At 44.8% G+C, this 23913-nt stretch overlaps 1 protein-coding gene across 3 annotated transcripts in view; it reads right to left on the bottom strand.

Moving 5' to 3' along the window:
* Nucleotides 1–263: 263 nt before the first annotated feature.
* KCNC1 (potassium voltage-gated channel subfamily C member 1) overlaps nucleotides 264–23913 on the bottom strand; it is a 262381-nt gene continuing 238731 nt past the window's right edge. The window contains exons 3-4 of one of the 3 annotated variants that reach the window (XM_063944106.1): nucleotides 5837–6025; nucleotides 264–1207 (exon numbers count right to left, since the gene is read on the bottom strand). In XM_063944106.1, the coding sequence (XP_063800176.1) occupies nucleotides 1173–1207; nucleotides 5837–6025 (224 nt within the window). In that variant the 3' untranslated portion in view covers nucleotides 264–1172. Of the gene's footprint in view, nucleotides 2072–5836; nucleotides 6026–23913 lie in introns of all 3 variants that reach the window. The other 2 variants (XM_063944107.1, XM_063944108.1) reach the window with 2 other exon arrangements.

Here is a 23913-nt window from a genome sequence, read left to right as displayed (position 1 = left end):
AGAAGTTTGGAAGAAGCCATCTTTGACTTGAGTCTTCTTTAAGAGGAAACATATCTTTAACGCAGCCCCTTGAACCTTGCTGTGGTTTTTAAATGATGGACCCGCTACAACTTTCTGTACACTCTTGAAGCATGCAGAAACAAATACTCATGGCATCATTCCTTAAAAATCATTTTTATCTAAAGGATGTTGTGTCACTAACCGTCATGATAGGATCCCAAATAAGCATTTTCTCTTACCCTTTGGATACAGCAGGCAGTAAAAACCATAATACAAAATTTATTTCATGCAGCTTGGTTTTTTGCATAACATTATGCATGCATCTTTGCGTCAGACTTATGAAATTGCATACAATGCAGTTTTGTTCTCATTTTGACAAACATGTTTCCTGATTTTTTTATACTGCAAGTCCCAGTATTAAATTAACACGTTTCATTTGTTTTTTGTAATATCCATATAGATTATTTAATAACAATCTTTTAAAGATAGTCATGTTTGATTTATACACTGATAACATACAGTAGAACCTCAAATGGAATGTCAGTAATAGACCAGCTGTTATCCAGTCAGTTAGGGGGTCCTTGTTCACGAGCATGCCAATGAAAACAGGAAAACAGAAAGTTTGCCAAATGTACACAATAAAAGTTTCTTTTAGTCCATGTATTGATGATGTACAGATCTGGTCAATGTGACCGATGGATGGCGGAGTGCAATTCTGTTATGAGTCCCGTATACAAAAAAGCAACCCAGAGCAATTCAATTTACAGTTTAAAATGTATACAGTTTGCTACATAATGTATGTAAAAGTAAAGAGCTTTAAAGGAAAATATATGCATTTTTTTAATTCTTCACAGAATTTTGTAATTCTAGTTTTCATATATTGATTTTTTTTTTTTTTTGCTTTTTTTTTTTATATATATCATGCAATTCATGCTAAATGAATAGAAGATTCCTCTACGGTTTTACATTTTGGCCGTAGAAAAAAAAAAAAAAGCCTGCATCATTCTTAATTAACTTCACCCGACACCTCGAAGAAGTACAGTTGCCTTTAAACAGCTGTGTGACGTACTGTAGTTATGTTTGTCCGTATGCGGAGGTTCTGTCCGGGTGAGTATAACCCATCACATTTGTCGCCTCATTCCAAGCCTCCGTGGCTGCCTCTGTTTGCATATTTAGCAGTGACAGGACGCTCTTTGCAAAAACATGCCTGTAAAGAATACAATGAATACTTAACACTCCTCCATGTTCTGTTTAGATTCAAGATTGTAGATAACTTTTTCTAGAGAGAGATAAAGAGAGAGTAGAAGAGCTACATGCAGAGGCAGCCATTGTTATCTCCAGTGGAGTTTTGATATTATATCCATGCAGTCAACAGAACACCTTAATATTGCTTTCTAATGAAATAGGTGCCCATGCATCAAATCATCCTACTGTGCTTTTGCAGACTGTCGCAGGGTTCCTATGGCTCAAAGAATATCCTGAGAAATAACGATTCTTCATACGTCTCCATTTTTCCACATAACGGTAGCAGCCAGTGAAATCCGATATTAGCCAAGATTAAATAGCATCATACTAGCAAGACACTATGTTATATGGTGCATCCACCCTTTGTCCTATATACCAAGATCATGCAGCATATGGCCCACCAGAACAATGTAATGCCCATATTAGGTCATCTTTCTCTATCGGATACCAGTTACCAGTAGCACCATGCTCGTAATGATACTACCGTAAGAGCATATGAACTTAGGAATGACTGAATAGCTTTAGACCATTCTCTGCTACTGATCCATGCTACAAGAAGGATGGGATAGAGAAGAGTGAAAAGGCGTAGTGCAGGATGCAGAAACTGGAGGACGTGCTATCACACTCCCAGTTACGTTAGCTATGACATTATACAGATATACTTTTTTAAAACCTTCATTTGGAAGATGGAATGCAAAGTACAGCAGTGGATCAAAAAGTTGAATGGACTAAGAATGAAGTCAACAGTGTCACTTCAGCGGAATTCCCATGCACTGTTACATGCTGAGAGTCGTATCACTTGGCAACAATATCCAGCGGAGCCAAACTACGGAGAGATTACAAGATCAAAGATCACATAGGATATTTCAACGTTCCACACAACACAACGTCTAAGCCCCCATTCCTGCTTATGTAAGTGCTTTTGTTTTGTGGATTGGCTTTTCCGCATGCATTGGCAATATTTTCAGCGTTTGGGAGGAAAAAGAGTTGGCATATAAATTTATAGATGCAGTCTGACATTCATCTCTATCGGACTTTGTTAACTTTTCATATTTAACTAGCATTATTAGTAAATCCGGCTACATCTATGCTGCACAAGCTTCCTCATTATCTGAAAGGAATGTGATTCCTGGGGACTATCCAAGAAGTCAAACATCGCTTTTTTTTTTTTTTTAGGAATTCATTTGACAATTTAAATCTTTTTTGATGACACCACCAAATATTCTGAATATTAATGAATTATGCAACCGGTATGTGTGTTTACACTGCACGGACAAACCATTGAAATTCCAATGGAATCTGAGGATCCACATGTAGTGGCCGTTTGGAAGTTGAAAGCTTGCATGCATTCCTCCTGTTGCCATAGTGATACCACCCACTTGCTCGCCGCTACAGACATAGCATGCAGCCATAATCTTGCTATTACACATGCAGAGGGGCACAGGTTGGCAGACAATGGAATTAGATTATGACAACAATAACAATGCTTTAACATACGTTTGATGGGCCAAGAACAAGAAGTGGCGACATAAACATTCTTACCAAACATCTTCATTTTTTGACACCAAGTTTCTCTCCTTAAGTCCTTAAGCAATATTATGATTTTACTGTGTACCAGAAAGAGCTTAGTTATGTATATCTGTGTGTGCATGTATGTGTGCGGATATATATCATCATACTTTCCTACTTTTGAAAACGAGTTTCAGGAAGATCATAGTTGGTAATTCGCCGCGCATAGCCCAGTGAGCCATTGAGGGGGCGGGTCATGCACTGCCCGAAGGTTGTGCCTGAATCCACTTATGGGCGTATCTATTGCCACTCAGGGGTGTGTTCTGCAGTGGCAAGTGAAAAGTGTAGCACTAAGATGAAGACATGGCTGCTGCCACTTGATAGATCTGTTGGGATTTCGAGTATGTACCACACAGTACCCAGCATACACCCCTTCATACCCATACAGTGGCCAGCATACACCCCCCTTACCCACATGGTGCCCAGCATACACCCCCTCATACCCATACAGTGCCCAGCATACACCTCCCTTACCCACATGGTGCCCAGCATACACCCCCTCATACACATACAGTGCCCAGCATACACCTCCCTTACCCACATGGTGCCCAGCATATACCACCCCATACCCATACAGTGCATACCCATACAGTGCCCAGCATACACCTTCCCATACCCATACAGTGCCCAGCATACACCCCCCTTACCAACATGATGCCCAGCATACACCACCCCTTACCAACATTTGTGCCTAGCATACACCACCCCATACCCACACAGTGCCCAGCATACACCACCCCATACCCATACAGTGCCCAGCATACACCTTCCCATACCCATACAGTGCCCAGCATACAACCCCATGCCCACATAGTGCCCAGCTTACACCCTGCCATACTCATGCACTGTCCAGCATACACCCTTCCATACCCATACAGTGCCCACATACACCTCCCCATACCCAGACAATGCCCAGCTTTCACCCCCCATACCCACACAGTGCCCAGCTTACACTTTCCTGTACCCACACAGTGCCCAGCGTACACCCTCCTGTACCCACAAAGTGCCCAGTGTACACCCCCCTTACCCACATGGTGCCCAGCATACACCTCCCCATACCCATACAGTGCCCAGCATACACCTTCCCATACCCATACAGTGCCCAGCATACAACCCCATGCCCACATAGTGTCCAGCTTACACCCTGCCATCCTCATGCACTGTCCAGCATACACCCTTCCATACCCACACAGTGCCCACATACACCTTCCCATACCGACACAATGCCCAGCATACACCCCCCATACCCACACAGTGCCCATTGTACAACCCTCCAATACCCATACAGTGCCCAGCATACCCCCATACCCACAGTGTCCATGATACAGCCCACATACCTATAGTGCCCAGCATACAGCCCCCATACCCACAGTGCCCTTAATATGCCCCCTCATTTACACAGTGCCCTGCATACACCCCTTATACCCATACAGCTCCCAGCATACACCTACTCATACAGTGCTCAGCATACAACCCCCATACCCACAAAGTGCCCAGCATACACCTCTACATACCTATACAATGCCCAGCATGCGCCCTCCCATACTCATAGTGCCCAGTTTCACCCCTTCCCCCATTGCCATACAGTGTCCAGCATATACACCGCATAGTTACAGGCATACACACACATAGTAGTATAGTAGTATAGTACAAATATACTTGTAGGACAGCCGCATAGTGTCTGCCATAGCCCCTGACGAGAAGCAGATAGCAGGAAAATTTGGAGGTGATTGCTGTCCTCACAGCGGGAGAGTGGCTGCTATGTTTCTGGAGTGCTATAATAGCGGACACTTCTCTGTAATACGCTTTGCCCCTGGTGGCCCCTGGCAGCAGCTACGAATATAGGGTGCTCTCATCTCAGGTTATTCCCGTGTTAGCTGTATAGCGGCGGTTGGTCAGAGGAATCCGGGACTTTTAAGCAAATTTCCGGGGCAGCGGGACATTAAAAACTGAACCGGGGGTCTCCGGCAGAAGGGTAGGTAAGTATGATAGATATACACACATTATCATCTGTGTATATTTCATAGGTTTATATGTTTCAGGTGCTTCATCTGTGTGAGTGAAAAATGAGGTTGTCTGTATTAGAAGCGATAGTGTATCACACTAATACGTGACGAGGCTTAGCCTGTGTTGTGCCACAAAGCAAGGTGAATGGATCCCACCTATGTCTACATACTGTATAAGGGTAAATTCCCATTACTGTGACAGTCATGGGTCTAGTGGAACAGTGCTGGAATAATAATGTAGGATTCCTTCCATATGCAACATGATCTATATCTTGGCAGGCCAAGCACAATTTTGCTTTAGACCAGGTGTGTGCAACAGATAAGTCCCAGTAATGCAGCATTGTACAAGGTCAGCCCCCTGTCCGCACGGTGGCCCTCATTCCGAGTTGATCGGTCGCAAGGCGAATTTAGCAGAGTTACACACGCTAAGCCGCCGCCTACTGGGAGTGAATCTTAGCTTCTTAAAATTGCGACCGATGTATTCGCAATAATGCGATTACTAACTACTTAGCAGTTTCAGAGTAGCTCCAGACTTACTCTGCCTGTGCGATCATTTCAGTGCTTGTCGTTCCTGGTTGACGTCACAAACACACCCAGCGTTCGCCCAGGCACTCCCACCGTTTCTCCGGCCACTCCTGCGTTTTTTCCGGAAACGGTAGCGTTTTCAGCCACACGCCCCTGAAACGCCGTGTTTCCGCCCAGTAACACCCATTTCCTGTCAATCACATTACGATCGCCGGAGCGAAGAAAAAGCCGTGAGTAAAAATACTTTCTTCATAGTAAAGTTACTTGGCGCAGTCGCAGTGCGAACATTGCGCATGCGTACTAAGCGGATTTTCACTGCGATGCGATGAAAAATACCGAGCGAACAACTCGGAATGAGGGCCGGTGTAACCACATAGTGGTAGACTAGACGAGTTGTAGATACAGTAGGTACACTAATTATTTTCTCTACCTACATAACATGCTGAGATGTTGGAGCATTCGAGTTTTTCTGCTAAAACTCATCTACATACCCTTTCTTACTCCTCCATCAGGCGGGCTTGGATAGTCATCGGGTGAAAGGAGAAAGTAGGGCCCACCTTTCTCCCGAGTATTAGACTGTGTAAAGGACAGGCCCTCATCGGGCGTTATTGTCTGGTCTATGTGGGGACAGTCTTCATTTGCCAGCGCAGCCTTGGCCACCTCTCCATTCAGTTTGGAATCTTCAAACATAACAAGAAGGCTATTGGAAACACTGATCATTGCAGTAAAGACGTTAGGATTTGGAGCTAATTGTAGAATGTCTGCATATATGACCCAGTCACACTCTAGAAGCCTCCAATGCACTAATAACAGACTCTGGCCTACCTTCTGGTGTGCAGTCACAATCGTATTTTGGAAAGGAATGCTTTGTTTGATTGTTTTGTACTTTTTTATTATGTGTTAGATTTTTATCTCTTATATTGAAGTAACTGTATGTTAGTTGATCCACAAATGTGACAATGGCGCACCAGAAAGTGTGCCACAGTCTGCAGGAAAAAATATATTCAAACCTGGACAAAATGAACCTCACTTTCAGTACTCACAATATAAAAGAAAGCACATTACATTTGTGGTTGTCCTGGAGATAACATAAATAATGATCCAACATAAGGAATGCATTTGTATGTGTGGAATGCCGATTCATGCAGTACTGAGTCTTATGCAATTAATGGTGAGTTCTCTATGTTTGGTTGCCTGAGGGGGTGGATAGAATGGAGTGCGAGTTGCTCAACATGATGGTTTTTGGAGATTTTTCTGGGCAATTTGCAAATCACTGGATGCATTACAGGCAAACTTACCAGAAAATTGTCATTTTTAACACCAGTAGCTGTCCAGATTGTTTAATAGAAGACATTTGTCACCAGATGTACAGTAATAAGCATTGATAACAAAAAGCACTTCAAATATGTTGGGGAAAAAAAGTGTACAAAGACTCGGAGTACTTGACACCTACTGGAGAATCAGACCAATCACAGTACTTCAAACACAAATAAGCCAATAAGCACGGCCCAACTAATATCACTTGAGCACATCTTTCTAAAAGGTGCTTATAGCTCTTGGCACCGCTCATTCTTCCTGGAATAAGAGAAAATGTCTATGAACCAATAAAAGCCCAGATTCCTTTACACTCATTTGTGATCTATTTGTTACTAAGCTCTGAACATTTTACACGCTCCCTATAATACACTCACAGACTGCAGAGAAATCCACACTGCACACCCTGCACCATTTCAGTTATTTAACCTCCTGACTTTCCTTCTGCCACTATTATAAACATGATATCTTCGCACAGTGCCATATTTTTTAAGTCATTTTTTTCAGGGTTGAGGAGGCCCACAAAAATATCTACACCATGGGTCTTCAACCTCGGACCTCCAGCTGCTGTGGAACACGCATCCCAGCATGCCCTGCCTAAGGTTTAGCATGCCTTAATAGCAAAACTGTGGCAGGGCATGCTGGGATGTATAGTTCCACAGCAGCTGGAGGGCCGAGATTGAAGACCCATTATCAACACCATTGACCCTCTATTCTTAAAAAGACCCCCGAGTAAAACATACATGTTCACTGTACTTGTAGTTAGCAATATTTCCGAGGTAGGTCTACAAATCCTCAGGAGATACACTGTGAATTCACTCACAATTAGTTTAATGAGAATGATGCAGAATGTTTTTTGTTTTTTGGGTTTTTTTTTTGAGAATGATCAAGAATGACCAAATTCTACAGCTAATGGGCAGAAAATTATGGCAGACACTAAACTGGCCTGTAGTGCTACTACCTGATTATTACACAAAGAAGCTTGATCAGGGGACAGAATAATCAACGGAATCAGTATGCTATCCCGGCTGTTAGGATCCCGGCGGTCAGCAGGCCGACTCCGGAATACCGGCGGCGAGCGCATCGTGTCCCCTCGTGGGCTCGCCACAATTCAGGCACGGTGGCGACCTTCGGTTGACACACTTATCTATTCCCCCTCAGGCGGTGGCATGGACCACCACCCAAGTAGGGTATCCGGGCAAAAGTCATGATTCTGACTGCCGGCATTTCACCGGGTATCGGGGTTCCGACGTCGGTATCCTGACCGCCGGGATCCCGACAGCCAGCAACGTGATTGCTTCCCTAATCAATCCCATGTTCCAGTGCATTGTACAGTATGAAGGTGGATCATATTCAAATAGTGCATTGTACAATGGCGGACCTGTATTCAGAGAGTGCTGTAAATTATCCCAAAAAATGTGTAAATACTGATAGTGATAGAAATTAAACCACAACAGACAATTGGCTAAATTCACCCATAATGTGTAAGTCTCAAGGACAACAAGATATGTATCAGATCATGACATTGGCGGGATATAATGAAGTCCGAGTTCAGTGGTCGTGCGGTATGCTGGCCAAACTTGCACATTTTTAAAGGGGCAATCATTTACAAGGCATGGTTTAGCCATGTAAATGATTCCCCCTTTAAAAAACAAAACAAATAAAGTGCATCCGGCACGGCCGCTGAACTTGGACTTCATTACATCCCGGTCATTGAGTTAAAAGTCAAAAATGTGAGAAGAAGCTATATTCCTTAACATATTAAACTGCAAATACATTTTTTATTTTAATTTCAGCAGACTACCACGAAAGCTACCTGCGCTGCCCTTAGAATAAAGGTGAAAGAAATGAAATGCCTGCAAGGAGAAATAGGGGCATCCTGCCCTCCTGCCAGTCATTTTCAGCAGAACCCTCTTGAGATACAGGGGGACATTTACTAAGCAGTGATAAGGGCGAAGAAGTGAGCGAGTGGAGAAGTGCCCATGGCAACCAATCAGCACTGAAGTAACATCTATAATTTGCATACTATAAAATGATACAGAGATGCTGATTGGTTGATGGGGCAACTTCTCCACTGGCTCACTTCTCCGCTCTTATCACTGCTTAGTAAATGTCCCCCACAGTATCTTAAATCAATACTGAGGTGGTCCTGTGTTAGGCGCACGCTGCTGGGGTGCAGTGCAGAATCCTCTTTGGTGATGGCACATACTTCCATTTTTGCCAAAATGTATTGATTGTGAGGCAAGAAAGCAGCAGTTGGGAGGATCAACAAGATAACAAGATATGTATCCTTGCAAAGGATTCCTTGCAAAGTATAGACTATGGGCCTAATTCATACTTGCCTACCCTCCCGGAACGGCCGGGAGGCTCCTGAAAAGTAGGTGGCACTCCCAGCCCCCCGGAAAGGAGGGCAAGTCTCCCAGAGACTGCTCACACCAGCCGGCCAGCTCCCCCAGCTGCCCATACACCCCTACTTATAGCAAGTGGGTGGGGTAATGACGCAAATCGCGTCATCATAGCCCCACCCCCGCTCTACAAAGCCGGTAACTGGTCATTGTAGAGCGGGGACGGGACTGCAATGACGCTATCACACCTCCACTCTGCCCGCTGCGCTCCTCTGCAACAGCAGGCTGGACATTGCAGGGAGGCTTGCGAGGCCAAGGAAACAGCGTCTCACGATGCAGTCTTTGGTCTCGCCACTCCCGGGAAATGGGGCCACCCCTGCCCCTGTCCTTCCTCCCGAATGCCTCTGCCTGTCAATCAGGCGGAGGCGTATGCATCCCTGCAATGCGATTGCAGGACACGCTCTGCACATGCACAAAACCTGCATATGGGCGACCATCGGAAAACTGCGGGTTAAATCGCCATTGCGATCCAACCTGAATAGACCCCGATGCCCAGATCTGCAGACCCATGCAAACGATTTTATTATTATTGAAATGAGGCAAAGGGGTGGATGGAATGCATTTTAGGGCCAGTCCTAGAATATTGCAGCCATTTGTCATGAATAGAATGGGCAGTACGGATGGTGTAATGGCTAGCATTACTGCCTCACAGCACTGAGGTCATGGGTTCGATTCCCACCATGGCCCTAACTGTGTGGAGTTTGTATATTCTCCCCGTACTTGCGTGGGTTTCCTCCGGGTACTCCGGTTTCCTCCCACAATCCAAAAATATACTGGTAGGTTAATTGGCTCCCAACAAAAATTAACCCCTAGTGTGAATGTGTCTGTGTACATGTGGTAGGGAATATAGAGTGTAAGCTCCACTGGGGCAGGGACTGATGTGAATTGGCAAATATTCTCTGTACAGCGCTGCGGAATATGTGTGCGCTATATAAATAACTGGTAATAAATAAATAAATAGAATCTAGCGGTTCCATGCATCTCTAATACTGAGACATAAAACCGAACAGTACAGTTAAAGTGATAAATACATATTCAATGGACTTAAAACATACACCGTGAATATATTGTATACTGTAAAACAGAATCCTGTCAGTTGGCAGTTGACAATGAAGTCATGTACTTTTATACCGGGAAACTGTATAACCACTGATTTGGGTTTCGCTACATAAAGTATATGGCTTTCCGTCACTATCACTCCAGAGCCGTGTTTTACTAGTAAAGGTATGGAGCTTTTACTATCTGGAGCAGCAGGCTTTAGAACCCAATGCTTAAGAAATAAACCCCCAAATATACATTTATGTGCTCATGTAGTAGTCCCAGTCACATGGGAGTGGTCCTGGAAACGCTGTCGTGTCATGAACGTTTTATGTGCTGCCAGATGATGTCGTCTGTGTTTCCTGCTACAGGAAACATGGCGACGGTGCCCCTGCATTTGCAGCCGGGCTGCGTATGTAGAGGTACACCACTAATTGCCGGCATCGCTGGGTGGCCTTGCCCTGTTGCGGGCGGCCCTCAGCATGTAATTGTAAGCGGGTAGCAGTTTTGCTTTTTTAACAAAACTGCTACTGAACCTCAATGAGGTCCACGGTGCGGATTTAGGGGTCTCCCTATTATTATATTTATTCTTCTGTATAACATATATGAGATAGATCCACATACTTACCTACTGTCCTGGAACGGTCGGGAGGAAAGTGTGCAAGTCTCCCACAGCCACCTGCACCCATCACCCACTTACTGAGTAAAGTGAGCAGACTGGGTGGCCGATGACACAGTTTGCGCTGAATCACGTCATCGTAGCCACACTCCCCGCTATACAGTGCCAGTAATTTCGCTATTGTACATGAAGGGTGTTGAGGATTGGCTACCATGACACGAATGTGCAGTCACGCAACGATTTTGGTGGCAATATCTTGCCTATAAACATCTTGCCTTCATGACAACTGTCTCTATCCTGCGTCAACAAGGAATGCACCAAACGTAATCCCATTCTCCGGCTGTTCTAGATTGACTCCAGCGTCTCCAAGCCTTGCCCTCTGCCAGCTACCATGCATGGCCTGGTCCATGTGGAATGACCACTGAGTACCAGCCGACGTCAAGTAGGAGGTATGTCAGCAGCAGGTCTACACAAACACAGCAGTAAGCGGTTCCAGGGCCAGTAGTAGGATTTGGTGGTGGCAGCAAAGTACCGGTAGCCACACCCCCACCCACTGCCTCCTCTGCCATGACATGCCCCCTCCCAGCCCCCTAACACAAGCCACGCCCACCGCTGTGCCAACTTGGTTGCCCCCTCCCGAAGGGGGCAGCCATTGCACTGTTAAAGACGAGTAATGGCTATGCCACCCTATTTTCTTTGTGTGCTTTACTCGCAGACCTTTTCTAAGCACTTGCTATTATTCCATGTGAATGAATGGTTTCAAAAGGCTAGCGATCGCTTGGTGATTTTTGTGGTAAGAACACTAAGCAGTTTCTGACAAAACGCAAGAACATTTCTTTGAGGAAATACTGCCACTGATCCTGGTCACACTGAGCAATCAAACTGCTGATATCACTCTTTTTATACATTCTAAGTCAGTGTTTTTCCTTTACAGAAAAAGACAAAAAATGTCACAAATAGGGAACAATTCTATACACGAGATGCCGTCACTATACCGGCTGACGATAGCCAGCATCCATTCTGCTGGGACATCATATGTATCCCCTATACACACACACTAATATATATAAATATATATATATATATATATATATATATATATACTAATATATATATATATATATACATTTTTATTAAATATATAACTCTAACCTGTGCTCTAAAATATATACCCCCACATACACGTAATTACAATTCCTAGAGTTTGCATCGGCAGCCCTGTCAAATGCAAATGCCTTAGCTTTATTTATTGAACTTAAAGTATTTTTTTTTACAGGCTGATATAATATGAATCGCTGGATCATTAAAAACATAAATAGGCATATTCAATTAGGGGTGAAATATAAAAAAAAAAACAGCGACAGGGTTTTCCCACAGTTACTGGGATTTTCCTATTCAAGTGACGTAGAGGAAATAAGCCGCAGCGATTTCTGTAGAAACCACTGCGCTTTTTTTTTTTTTCAGCCCCAAAGCAAGTCTGATTATTCCTTAAATTGTTATTTTATGGAAAAAATGTATTGACTTATTCTTGAACCCCTTGGACACCCCTCCACCCCCAGTGACTAATTAAGCAATTGGGCGTTTCCAGTTATCTTAATTAGTCCTTAATGACTTACATTCTACTTCTCTGCTTCCCAAAATGCTCAAGTCTTCTTTGGCAGCGCATGTGTGAGTGTGTATGAAACCCTGTCAGTTTGTGGGAGACCTCCGGGGTGTGTGTGAAAGCCCATGTGATTGTGTGAGCCCCTTAGACGCCCCTCCACCCCCAATGACTAAGCAATTGGGCATTTCCAATTAGCTTAATTAGTCCTAATTACTTACAATCTGCTTCCCGAAATGCTTAAGTCTCCTTTGGCAGCGGATGTGTGAGATGTGTGTGTATAAAACCCTGTCAGTGTGTAGGAGACCTCTGGGGTGTGTGTGACCCCCTGTCAGTGTGTGTGAAATCCCTGGTGATTGTGTAAACCCCCCCACGGTATGTGAGATCCCATAACTCAGTTTGTGTGTCCCAAGCACAGCAGCAAGAGGAACAACTGGAACACATCTGTAAGTGCCCGGTGATCCGTGGACACATTTTTATCTCCCCCGTCGGATTTGCAGATTTTGGGCGCAAATTAACTTGCAACCATTTTGTTTAGCCCATTTCCACTGTATACACTTGTTTTCTTGACATTACTTAACATCCCTGACACTCATAGACTTAGCATCACAAGTCAGCATTGTGAGGACTTATTTGATTGATGTATTGAAATTGATTCTAGGTGGATTTCTAGGGCTGTCAGTCACATTGCCTGTTACAGCGTTAGCTTGCTTAGACACCATGCTCTGTTTGGCTGTTGGATTTTTGGCCCTACTGGTTTTTGACCGCCCTCGTCTGCTTGCTGTCCTGACCACAGTTTGCAACTTCTACTATATTTGTCTGCTGCCTGCCCTGACCTCAGCATGTTTATTTCATTATCTTTGTCTGCCACTTGTCCTGACCATTGTTTGTGACCCTTGCTATTCTGTTTGCTATTTTAGACTATACCTGCCTTTTATATTAGTTAATATAAGTTATACTATTATTTTATATCAGTTACCAATTGTTGTAAGGTATTTGCTCTGTGTGTTCTATATATGCACCAACTTCGTATTATAAACCTACTGTATAGCATTGCTGAAGACCTGGGGGCAACAGAGTATCAGTAAACATATACGGCAAATATGGGCTGGTATAGGTGAAGACTGGACCTTCAGATCTGTAAGTTTGTTCAATAATAATGTATTACTTTTTTTTTTTTACATTTATAAAATATGTATTTCTGCGCCATCACTAAAGGAATCTCTTTCTGATGTGGCGGCAACACAGACGCCTGTTTGGCCAATGAGGGATGGGGTGGGGACCCTCTGCAGCTTTCTATTGCGCAGATGGTAGACACGCTCCTTGCAGAATTATATATGTAATATTTGCCATTATTAAAGGCAGATTACACAATTGATTTGCAATTAAACAAAGTAAGTGCAGACTTTCAGCTTTAATTAAAGGGTCTGAACAAAAATATTGTATGAAACTGTTTGGATTTGCAACCATTTTTATACATAGTCTCTGTTTGCAGGGGCTCAAATGCAATTGGATAAATTAACAATCATAAATAAAATGTTTATTTTTAATACATTGTTGAGAATCCTTTGCAATGGCTGCCTGAAGTCTGGAACCCATGAACATCACCAAGCTCTGGATTTCCTTTTTTGCTTTGCTTTGCCAGTCCTTTACTGCAGATGTCGTTTGTTTATGTTTGTTCATGGATCTTTCTGCCTTTAGTTTTGATTCACAAAATGAAATGTAAGCTCGATCGAGATCAGATGATTTTCTCGGCTGTTGTAGAATATTCCACTTCTTTGCCTTAAAAACACCTACAGTAGATTGCTTTCACAGTATGTTTTGGGTCATTGTCCATCTGTACTGTGAAGCCACGTCCTATCAACTTGGCAGAATTAGACTGAATCTAAGCTGACAGTATATCTCTATACAATTCAGAATTCAGCCGACTGCTTCTGTCACAGCTATATATATAAATGCAAAAGCCCTCATTCACTCACTCACTGACTCATCACTTAATTCTCTTACTTCCCGATAGGTGATGACATAATGACATCATTAGCTATGCGTGGCTTGCGTTGCATGAACGATAACGCCCAAACGGACATTAGGATCAACATTTGGATTGTACCTCCAGTGTGTAGAATTTAATAAGCTACAAAAATGCGAAAGCCCTCACTCACTCATTCATCACTAATTCTATTACTTCCCGATATGTTAGGAAGATGAAATTTAACATAGGTATTCTACAGGTGGGAAATAGGAAAACTACGTAATTAGAACTTTAAAAGAGGTTTGACATAATGATGTCCCGATGCGTGGCTTGCATTGTGTGAACGATAACGCTCAAACGTACAATTGGATTAAAATTTGGATTGCACCTACTTTGTGTAGAATTTAATAAACGACAAAAATAGTGCTGTATCTTTTTACTACTTCTGCTACGGGTGTTCCTCAGGTAACGCCAAGAACCATAGATTAATATTTACTTACATTAAAACATCTAAAATTTACATCTCTATAAATGTACCAAATTTTTCATACTCATTTATATGTACAACCGTGAAAATCAGAAACTCCCGTGTGAAGAATGGGTAGAACAGGTAGTCATCAATAAACACCAGTGACCCAGTGCTATTGGAAGTCATGCAGGAACATGCCATCACACTGTGCTTCGGATCATGTCTCTCACTGTGCTTCGGATCATGATCCATTCCAAGTTTTCTCCATACTTTTTTCTTCCCATCATTCTGATACAGGTTGATCTTGGTTTCATATTCCCAAAGAATGCTGTTCTAGAACCTGGCTGGCTATTTTAGACGTAATCTGGCTTTTCTATTTTTGAGGCTTATGAATGGTTTGCACCTTGTGGTGAACCCTCCGTATACGCTCTTGTGAAGTCTTCTCTTTATGGTAGACTTGGATAATAATATCCCTACCTCTACACTTGGCTGGATGTTCTCAAGTGTTTTATCTTTACAACAGAAAGGATTCTGTGATCATCCACCACTGTTGTCTTCTGTGGATGTCTAGAAATTTTGTGTTGCCAAGTTGACCAGTACGTTCTTCTCTTATCTGAAAGTACCAAACTATTGATTTAGCTACTCCTATGGTTCCGATATCACTCTGATGGATTCTTTTTGCGGCCAAAGAATCGCCAGTTTCACTTGCGTTGAGAGCTCCTTTGACCGCTTGTTTTGGGTTCACAGCAAAAGCTTCCAAATACAAACGCCATACTTAGGATCAACTCCAGACCTTTTGCCTGCTTAACTGATAAAGAAATAACAAATGAATAGCCCAGACCTGCCCATGACACAGCTTCAATTGTCAAATTACTTTTGGTCCCTTGAAAAAGAGAAGGCTATACATTAAACAGCTGTAATTCCTAAACCCTTCCTCCAATTTTGATTTGGATACCCTCAAATTAAAACTGATTGTCTGCACTTCAAAACCGTATTCATTATAGAACCGTTACTTAAATATGTATTGGTAACCATCTAAAATTACAAAAATTGTGTCAGTGTCCAAATATATATGGACCTGTGTGTGTGTACATTCATATATATATATATATATATATGTGTGTGTATATATATATATATATATATATATATATATATGCTTGAATGCAGCTGCCAGTGTGGTAGAAATTCTATTAATTCTCTAGAAAAAAGAGTTTTGGAACACAGTAAGAATATTTCTCTTACGTCCTAGAGGATGTTGGGGACTCCAAAAGGACCATGGGGTATAGACGGGATCCGCAGGAGCTTGGGCACACTGAAAAGACTTAAGACTGGGTGTGAACTGGCTCCTCCCTCTATGCCCCTCCTCCAGACCTCAGTTAGACTTTGTGCCCAGGACTGACTGGACACTCACAGGGGAGCTCTACTGAGTTTCTCTGGAAAAGACTTTTGTTAGGTTTTTATTTTCAGGGAGACCTGCTGGCTACAGGCTCCCTGCATCGTGGGAGGGGAGAGAAGCAGACCTACTTCTTCTTAGTTTAAGGGCTCTGCTTCTCGGCTACTGGACACCATTAGCTCCAGAGGGTTCGATCACTTGGTGCGCCTAGCTGCTTGTTCCCGAGCCACACCGTCACCCCCTCACAGAAGCCAGAAGAAAGAAGTCGGGTGAGTATGAGAAGATCAGAAGACTTCAGGACGGCAGAAGACTTCGGTGACAAGGTGCAGCGCAGCGGGGACGCTGCGCTCCATGCTCCCACACATCACTGATGGCACTCACATGGTGCAGGGCGCTGGGGGGGGCGCCCTGGGCAGCAGGTCACTGGGGTCCGGGTAGCCGGCAGAAGCACTGTCGGTGCCTCGGCACCGTTCCTCGGCCCCCGCCGGCATTTTCAAATTGGGCGCGCTGAAGCCCGCCTGGAAGGGGCGGAGCTTAGCGCGCGGCGCCATCTTTCTCTCCTCCACGCGGCTGAAGGAGACGCTGGGCCGGACCTCCGATCACTCCCCGCAAGTAACAGGGAGATTTCTCAGGGGGGGCGCAGTGTGGTGCATTATTTAGTTTCTAAGCAGCGCTGGTCATATATATCCCCTATAGGGATAGATAGGCGCTAGGGTGTGAGCTGGCATACTCCCTCTGGGTCTCTCTCTGGGATTCACTGTAGGCCTGTCCCCTAGCTGAGACATTCTGAGTGTGTGTCGCAGTGTTGATCAAACGTGTCGACATGTCTGAGGCTGAATGTGATTCACCGGAGGAGTTTGTGGGGGGTGCAGTTGTGGGTCTGGATTTGGGTCTGTCGGCACAGCCGAAACCTGATTTACTCACGTTATTAACTACAATCAATACGAATGTAGCTTCGTTATCAAAGAGGTTAGATAAGTCTGAGTCACAGACGCAGGTGTGGAAGAAGTCCATAGAGGAGGCTTTATCTCAGGTACAGACCCCATCGGGCTCGCAGAAGCGGCCGTTTACTCATGTGGCAGATACTGATTCTGACTCTGAGGTCGATTTTTCTGAGGCGGCTTTGCATCCGCGTTTAGTGAAGAGTATTCAGTACATGATTGTGGCTATAAAGGATGTTTTACACATTTCTGATGAACCTGCGGTGCAGGAAACAAGGATTTGTTTGTTCAAAGGAAAAAACCTGAAGTGAAATTTTCCCCCTCTCATGAAATGAATACTCTTTGTGAAAAGGCTTGGGAGTCACCGGATAAGAGGTGGCAGATTCCCAAGAGGATTTACATGGCGTATCCTTTCCCCTCTGATGATAGGAAAAATGGGAGTCGTTTCCAAATGTTGACAAAGCTCTATCTCGTTTGTCTAAGAAGGTGGCGCTTCCGTCTCCGGACACGGTAGCTCTCAAGGATCCGGCAGATCGCAAGCTGGAGACGTCTCTGAAGTCCATTTTCGCTAATACAGGCGCTTTGCTCAGACCTGCAGTGGCGTCGGTGTGGGTGAGTAGTGCTATTGCTAAATGGGCGGAGAATTTAGCTACTGACATGGATACCCTTGATAAAGATAATGTTCTTCTGACTCTTGGTTATATCAAGGACGCTGCAGATTACCTGAAGGATGCGGCGAGGGATATTTGTCTCTTGGGATCAAGAGCCAATGCCATGTCAATATCGGCTAGGAGGGCGTTGTGGATCCATCAATGGAATGCTGATGCCGACTCCAAGAGAGCTATGGAAGCTTTACCCTTCAAAGGTAATGTCTTGTTTGGGGACGGCTTGGCGGACCTGGTCTCTACCGCGACGGCGGGTAAGTCCTCTTTTCTTCCCTATGTTCCCACACAGCACAAAAAGGCACCACATCAGCAGATGCAGTCCTTTCGTCCTCATAAATACAGGCGTGGAAAAGGTTCGTCCTTCCTCGCTTCAAAGGGTAAAGGAAGGGGTAGGAAGTCGCCTGCCGTGTCAGGTGCCCAGGACCAAAAGTCCTCCCCTGCCTCTACCAAGTCCACCGCATGACGTTGGGGCTTCCCTGGGGGAGTCCGGACCGATGGGGGGCCGTCTCCGAGTCTTCAGTCAGGTCTGGGTTCATTCAGGCCTCGATCCTTGGGTCCTAGAGATTGTATCTCAGGGATACAAGCTGGAGTTTCGGGAGGTGCCCCCTCACCGGTTTTTCGTTTCGCCCTTACCAGCGTCTCTTCCGGACAGGGAGCTGGTGTTGGCAGCGATACAAAAATTGTGTCAACAGAAGGTCATTGCTCCAGTTCCCCCGTCACAACGGGGGGAGGGGTTCTACTCGAGCCTATTTGTGGTGCCGAAACCGGACGGTTCGGTCAGACCAATTCTGAATCTAATATCCCTCAATCCATACTTGAAAGTTTTCAAGTTCAAGATGGAATCTCTTCGAGCTGTGATTTCCAGCCTAGAAGGGAGGGATTGTATGGCGTCAGTCGACATAAAGGATGCCTACTTACACGTCCCGATATTTCCTTCGCATCAGGCCTTCCTCAGGTTTGCGATACAGGACTCTCATTACCAATTTCAAACGTTGCCGTTTGGCCTTTCCACGGCCCCGAGAGTGTTCACCAAGGTCATGGCAGAAATTATGGTTCTCCTTCGCAAGCAGGGGGTTTCAATTACCCCGTACTTGGATGATCTCCTGATAAAGGCGAGGTCCAAGGAAAGGTTGCTAAGGAGTGTGGATTTGGTGCTGTCGGTGCTTCGACAGCACGGTTGGGTGCTAAATTTACCAAAATCTCAGTTGATTCCGACCACCCGGCTGTCTTTTCTGGGCATGATTCTCGACACGGAGTTACAGAGAGTTTTTCTTCCACAAGAAAAGGCTCTAGAACTGCAGTTGTTGGTCAGGGAACTTCTGAAGCCGAAGACTGTGTCCATCCATCAATGTACGCGCGTTCTGGGGAAGATGGTGGCGACGTACAAAGCCATTCCGTTCGGCAGGTTTCATGCCCGGGTGTTTCAGTGGGACTTGCTGAGAAAATGGTCCGGGTCTCACCTGCACATGCACCGGAAGATAAGTCTATCTCCCAGAGCCAGAATTTCCCTCCTGTGGTGGCTACAAGGATCTCACCTCCTAGAGGGACGCCGGTTCGGTATCCTGGATTGGGTACTTCTGACGACAGATGCGTGTCTCCGGGGCTGGGGTGCAGTCACCCAAGGCAGGATCTTCCAGGGGAGATGATCGTTCCAGGAAGCGGGTCTCCACATAAATGTTCTCGAGTTAAAAGCCATTTACAACGGCCTGCTACAGGCAAGAAGCCTTCTTCAGGGTCGACCTGTCCTGGTACAGTCAGACAACATCACAGCGGTGGCACATATCAACCGTCAAGGCGGCACAAGGAGCAGAGCGGCAATGGCGGAGGCCACAAGAATCCTTCGCTGGGCGGAACAACACCTGAGCGCCCTGTCAGCAGTCTTCCTTCCGGGAGTAGACAACTGGGAAGCAGACTTCCTCAGCAGACACGATCTCCATCCGGGAGAGTGGGCTCTTCATCAAGAGGTGTTTGCAGAAGTGACAAAGCGTTGGGGACTCCCTCTGATACACATGATGGCGTCTCGTCGCAACAAGAAGCTTCCGAGGTATTGTTCCAGGTCAAGGGACCCCCAAGCCAGTGCGGTGGTTGACCTGGTGTCTCCGTGGGTGTTCAAGTCGGTGTATGTGTTCCCTCCACTTCCTCTCATTCCAAAGGTACTGGGGATCATTCGGCGAGCAAGGGTTCAGGCGATTCTCGTAGTTCCAGATTAGCCAAGAAGGGCCTGGTATCCGGATCTTCAGGAATTACTAGTGGAAGATCCTTGGCCGCTTCCTCTAAGAGAGGACCTGTTGCAGGGTTCATGCGTGTTTCCAGACTTAGCGCGGCTGCGTTTGACGGCATGGAAGTTGAGCGCCAGATCTTAGCTCGTAAAGGTATTCCAGGAGAGGTCATACCTACTCTCCTCAGGGCTAGGAAGGAGGTTACGGCGAAGCATTATCACCGTATTTGGAAGAAGTATGTTTCCTGGTGTGAGTTTAAGAAGGCTCCTGAGGAAGAATTTAATTTGGGGCATTTTCTCCACTTTTTGCAGGCTGGGGTGGATGCAGGCCTGAAGTTGTGCTCCATCAAGGTGCAGATTTCGGCATTGTCTATTTTCTTTCAAAGAGAACTGGCTGCCCTCCCAGAGGTTCAGACGTTCGTGAAAGGAGTTTTGCATATCAATCCTCCGTTTGTGCCTCCTGTGGCCCCATGGGATCTGGACGTGGTCTTACAGTTTCTCATGTCTTCCTGGTTTGAGCCTTTGCGTAAGGTTGAGCTGAAGTTTCTCACCTGGAAGGTAGTCATGTTGTTGGCACTGGCTTCTGCCAGGCGGGTGTCTGAGTTGGCGGCCTTATCTCATAAAAGCCCGTACTTGGTCTTTCATTCGGATAGGGCAGAATTGAGGACTCGTCAACACTTTTTACCAAAGGTGGTCTCCTCGTTTCACATTAATCAACCTATTGTGGTACCGGTGGCCAGGGATGCTGGGACAGTTCCAAGGTCTCTGGATGTAGTGAGGGCATTGAAGATCTACGTCGCCCGTACGGCGGTTGCCAGGAAAACTCAGGCACTGTTTGTCCTGTACGCTTCCAACAAGATTGGTCATCCTGCTTAAAAACAGACTATTGCACGCTGGATTTGTAGTACGATTCAGCAGGCTCATTCTTCGGCAGGATTACCGGTGCCGAAGTCGGTGAAAGCCCATTCTACCAGGAAGGTGGGCTCGTCTTGGGCGGCTGCCAGGGGCGTCTCGGCTTTACAGCTCTGCCGAGCGGCAACTTGGTCGGGTTCAAACACTTTTGCCAAGTTCTATAAGTTTGATACCCTGGCTGATGAGGACCTTGCGTTTGCTCAGTCGGTGCTGCAGAGTCGTCCGCACTCTCCTGCCCGGTCTGGAGCTTTGGTATAAACCCCATGGTCCTTTTGGAGTCCCCAGCATCCTCTAGGACGTAAGAGAAAATAGGATTTTGGTACTTACCGGTAAATCCTTTTCTCCTAGTCCGTAGAGGATGCTGGGCGCCCATCCCAGTGCGGACTGTTTCTTGCAGTGTTCTCTTGTCGGTTCACTTAGTTTATACACGGGTTGTGTATTTCTGGTTTCAGCTTGTTGCTGTTGTTTTTTCATACTGTTATCTGGTTTACTGTTACTCCGGTTGTACGGTATGGTTGTGGTGTGGGCTGGTATGTTTGTAGCCCTTAGTTTACACAAAAACTCTTTCCTCGAAATGTCCGTCTCTCCTGGGCACAGTTCCTATAACTGAGGTCTGGAGGAGGGGCATAGAGGAAGGAGCCAGTTCACACCCAGTCTTAAGTCTTTTCAGTGTGCCCAAGCTCCTGCGGATCCCGTCTATACCCCATGGTCCGTTTGGAGTCCCCAGCATCCTCTACGGACTAGGAGAAAAGGATTTACCGGTAAGTACCAAAATCCTATTTTGAAGTCTCTCAACATTTTGCAGAATGAAATGCAAATTAATCCATAAAACACTAATCACATTGGCACTGAACATATCAATGTCACAGAGAGAGGTTGAGATATATTTAGAAGGTTACAGATAAAAGATAGAACTTTCGGTTATACAAAAGTACATCATATATACTGTATACAGTATATCGTACAGGATATATTTTTTAGTGTGAATATTTAGGAGGGAATTCAATTAGCCACGGTAATTTACTTGGGGCTAATTAACCCCAAAAGGGCTATTCAATTAGTCCCGAAGTCAGCCTGGCTGCAGCTATTTTTGGGCTTTTTTTTTTCCATCCGAACCTCGGCAGGATCCAAAAAAAAATCCCAGATAATTAGCCTGTTTTTGGAAAGCCAACAGCAAAAATACATAGGTATGTGTTTTCACCTGAGAACAGATAATTTTTCGGGCGCAAAAAACAGCTGTAATTGAATTGCCTGAATAAATTTTTTTGTCAACAATTCACAAAAAAGTCCAGTTGTTTTTTTTTTAACCTGAAAAATTATCGAGGCTAATTGAATTATCTCTTTAATGTAAAATAACTTCTTAATAAGTTAAATTATTGTTCCTTCTAATGGTAAAATATATATTTTTTCTTATTAAAGCCCAAGTATCTATGAAAATATACTTATACTGAAATAATCCTTTTTATTAAAATCACACATACACGTTCATATAATGAAGTGTTGGATAATTTCTATTTTCCATTAATTTTTACAATGCTTTTTAATGATCAATATTTTTTTAATGCTTCCATATATCTATAAAATGTATTTCTAATAAGATTTTAGTGTTAAATAATCTGTTTTTGTATACTGTCTTATAGAATACTATATATTCTAAGAGGCACCTTTTGTAAAGTATTGAAAAAAATAAGATTTTACTTACCGGTAAATCTATTTCTCGTAGACCGTAGGGGATGCTGGGGACTCCGTAAGGACCATGGGGAATAGACGGGCTCCGCAGGAGACATGGGCACTTTAAGAAAGAATTTAGATTCTGGTGTGCTCTGGCTCCTCCCTCTATGTCCCTCCTCCCGACCTCAGTTAGAGAAACTGTGCCCGGAAGAGCTGACAGTACAAGGAAAGGATTTTGGTAATCCAGGGCAAGATTCATACCAGCCACACCAATCACACCGTATAACTTGATATAAACATACCCAGTCAACAGTATGAACAACAACAGAGCAACAGGTCAACCCTGATGCAACCATAACATAACCCTTATTTAAGCAATAACTATATACAAGCATTGCAGAAGAAGTCCGCACTTGGGACGGGCGCCCAGCATCCACTACGGACTACGAGAAATAGATTTACCGGTAAGTAAAATCTTATTTTCTCTAACGTCCTAGTGGATGCTGGAGACTCCGTAAGGACCATTGGGATTATACCAAAGCTCCCAAATGGGCGGGAGAGTGCGGATGACTCTGCAGCACCGATTGAGCAAACACAAGGTCCTCCTCGGCCAGGGTATCAAACTTGTAGAACTTTGCAAAAGTGTTTGAACCTGACCAAGTAGCCGCTCGGCAAAGTTGTAATGCCGAGACCCCTCGGGCAGCCGCCCAAGAAGAGCCCACCTTCTTAGTGGAATGGGCCTTAACTGATCTTGGCAGCGGCAATCCAGCCGCCGAATGAGCCTGCTGAATCGTGTTACAGATCCAGCGAGCAATAGTCTGCTTTGAAGCAGGAGCACCAAGCTTGTTGGAAGCATACAGGATAAACAAAGACTCTGTTTTCCTGACCCTAGCCGTTCTGGCTACATAAACCTTCAAAGCCCTCACTACATCAAGCAACTCGGAATCCTCCAAGTCCGTAGTAGCCACAGGCACCACAATAGGTTGGTTTATATGAAAGGATGAAACCACTTTCTGCTCTATCCGCATGGAAAACCAGATAGGGGCTTTTATGTGACAAAGCCGCCAACTCTGACACACGCCTAGCCGAAGCCAAGGCTAATAGCATGACCACCTTCCACGTGAGATATTTCAACTCCACCGTTTTGAGTGGTTCAAACCAGTGGGATTTCAGGAAACTCAACACCACGTTAAGATCCCAAGGTGCCACTGGAGGCACAAAAGGGGGCTGAATATGCAGCACTCCCTTTACAAACGTCTGAACTTCAGGTAGAGAAGTCAACTCCTTTTGAAAGAAAATGGATAGGGCCGAAATCTGGACCTTAATGGACCCCAATTTTAGGCCCAAA

The sequence above is a fragment of the Pseudophryne corroboree genome, chromosome 11, assembly GCF_028390025.1.
Source record: "Pseudophryne corroboree isolate aPseCor3 chromosome 11, aPseCor3.hap2, whole genome shotgun sequence".
NCBI lineage: Eukaryota > Metazoa > Chordata > Amphibia > Anura > Myobatrachidae > Pseudophryne > Pseudophryne corroboree.
Note: the sequence above shows the minus strand (reverse complement) of the source record. Positions and strands in the feature narration are given on the sequence as shown.